The sequence below is a fragment of the Papilio polytes genome, unplaced genomic scaffold, assembly GCF_000836215.1.
Source record: "Papilio polytes unplaced genomic scaffold, Ppol_1.0 DF821911.1, whole genome shotgun sequence".
Classification (NCBI taxonomy): Eukaryota; Metazoa; Arthropoda; class Insecta; order Lepidoptera; family Papilionidae; genus Papilio; species Papilio polytes.
This window is the reverse complement of record NW_013527293.1, coordinates 6,508-8,896: the sequence shown is the minus strand read 5'-3', so window position 1 is coordinate 8,896 and position 2,389 is coordinate 6,508. Positions and strand designations below refer to the sequence as shown.

Below are 2,389 nucleotides of genomic sequence, written 5' to 3'. Positions count from 1 at the left end.
GGCACTGTTGCAAATCAATATTCTACCATCTTAAATTGCCATGAAAAAATCTCAAATAATAATTTGGCTTACTAATTTCTTTCAGGTGAGCTGATGGAGCTAAAATGTTCATTAAATCACGAAGTAACAATAATAAACACAAAACATAATTATTTTACTACTAGCTTTCACCTGCTTACTTCGCTCTCCCTTCGCGTGGAATTAACAACAAAAGTACGTAGCCTGTGCGTTCTTTCAGACTATTGTCTATTTTTGTCAAATTTCATCGAGGTCTGTTCACCCGTTTAAACGGCAAACTCTAACAAACATCCATCCATCAATACAAACTTTCGCATCTATAATTTTAGTGAGATTATACAACACCGTATATTTAGTAAGATTATACAAGTATTTTACCGCCATGTCACAAGAAATACCGCCTTTTTCGTCATTGTTGCCAATATAAAAACAACACTGTTTTTATTTCCATAGAGAAGCGCCACGGAGTATTGTCTAGTTTGTCTTTTCTAGGTGTGTCTTTGCTTATTGCAATCTAAAAGTTTTTGTTAATTTTGGATGAATAGAATTAAAAAAAAGGAAGTTATTGATCAAGAATTAACAAAAACATTTGCTACAAAATTTTTGGATTCTTTGTTTAGAGGAAAAAAATAGCTATCTATTTCCGTTTACTTTTTAACATTTTCAATTTAATTTTTATAATACGGCGAGTAAGCTTTTTTATTTTAAGTTGCACAAGCATACTAAGTTATTTTAACTACTAGTTGGGGAACTCTATTGAAAATGCTGTTATAGTCTGCATTTACTCTTTCATAGTCTGGCTGAAACTGTTTTTAAAAAACAAAAATACCATAGACAAATGATTGACGTCCGACGCCGTTCTTTCTTGTACGATTAGGTTGCCACTGCTGTTGCTAACGCCATTTTTGTTATAACTATAAGCTGCATAAGGTGATTTTGCTTTGCCTAATGCTGTCTGCCATAAGTGGGAGCGAGAAACTTGCAGCTAATTTAGTTATGGAACTGCTACTAACCTGAATATTTTCTCCGAAGCTTATTTACGACGTTTCTCGTTGTCTATGCAATAGATACGCATCCTGAGCGATACATACGGTTTTAAGCTTTCTGTGACAAATGTGTAGTAAAAATGAAGGAAAACGCTGTACTTAAGTGGCAAAAAGTGTACAATCCCAGCGGCCCCCAACCACGACCCCGCCATGGTCATCGTGCGGTTGCTATTAAAGATTTGATGATTGTATTCGGCGGCGGAAATGAAGGGATTGTTCATGAGCTTCATGTCTTCAACACCTCAACAAATCAATGGTTCGTTCCCGTCACCAAGGGAGAAGTGCCCCCCGGCTGTGCTGCCTACGGTTTCGTCGTAGATGGGACCCGTCTTCTGGTTTTTGGCGGTATGGTTGAGTACGGCAAGTATTCCAATGACCTGTACGAACTTCAAGCTTCCAGGTGGGAATGGAAACGTCTCAAGCCCCTTCCTCCTAAACAAGGACTGCCGCCATGCCCCAGGCTCGGTCATAGCTTTACTTTATTGAATGGTAAAGTTTACTTATTTGGTGGATTGGCAAATGAAAGTGATGATCCTAAAAATAATATTCCAAGGTATTTAAATGATTTGTATACTCTTGAATTGTATCCGAGTTCGTCGATGACGGTTTGGGATATACCATTAACTTACTGTCAATCACCACCACCCCGAGAGTCACACAGCGGTGTTGCCTACACTGACAAGAATACAGGAAAGTCCTCATTAATAATCTATGGGGGAATGAGTGGTTCACGACTGGGAGATTTGTGGGTTCTTGATGTTGACAGCATGTCTTGGTCTCGGCCCGAGTTAGGTGGTCCAGCACCATTGCCCCGTTCACTTCATACTGCTACAGTCATTGGACATCATATGTATGTATATGGAGGTTGGGTGCCACTCGTCTCTGATGAATCAAAACTTGCCACCCATGAAAAGGAATGGAAATGTACAAATACACTCGCTTCCCTTAATCTTGAAACTATGACATGGGACAATATTGCCCTGGATAAGTTTGAGGAATGTGTTCCTCGGGCACGAGCCGGGCACAGTGCTGTGGCCATACAGACAAGGCTCTACATATGGTCTGGTAGGGATGGATATAGAAAAACTTGGAACAATCAAATTTGCTGCAAGGACTTGTGGTATCTGGAAGTGGGTGTGCCTCCGCAAGCAGGCAGGGTAGCTCTTGTGCGTGCTGGAACTACTTCACTTGAACTCTGCTGGCCTGGTATGAGCACTGTCACCACCTATCTTCTTCAAGTACAAAAATGTGGCAAAGTGACACCGGCTCGATTCCCCGCTGCAGCAGAACCGGTATCTGCTCCTCCTCCTGCCTCTCCTGTTGCT

General features: G+C 40.8%; 1 protein-coding gene across 1 annotated transcript; it reads left to right on the top strand.

Moving 5' to 3' along the window:
* Positions 1-948: 948 nt before the first annotated feature.
* Positions 949-2,383, top strand: LOC106107722 (host cell factor 1-like; the record flags this gene model as incomplete). The annotated part of the gene is made up of 1 exon (XM_013288710.1): positions 949-2,383. A coding segment is annotated over exon 1 (1,239 nt), but the record flags the coding sequence as incomplete, so codon positions are not given.
* Between the last annotated feature and the right edge of the window lie 6 nt (positions 2,384-2,389).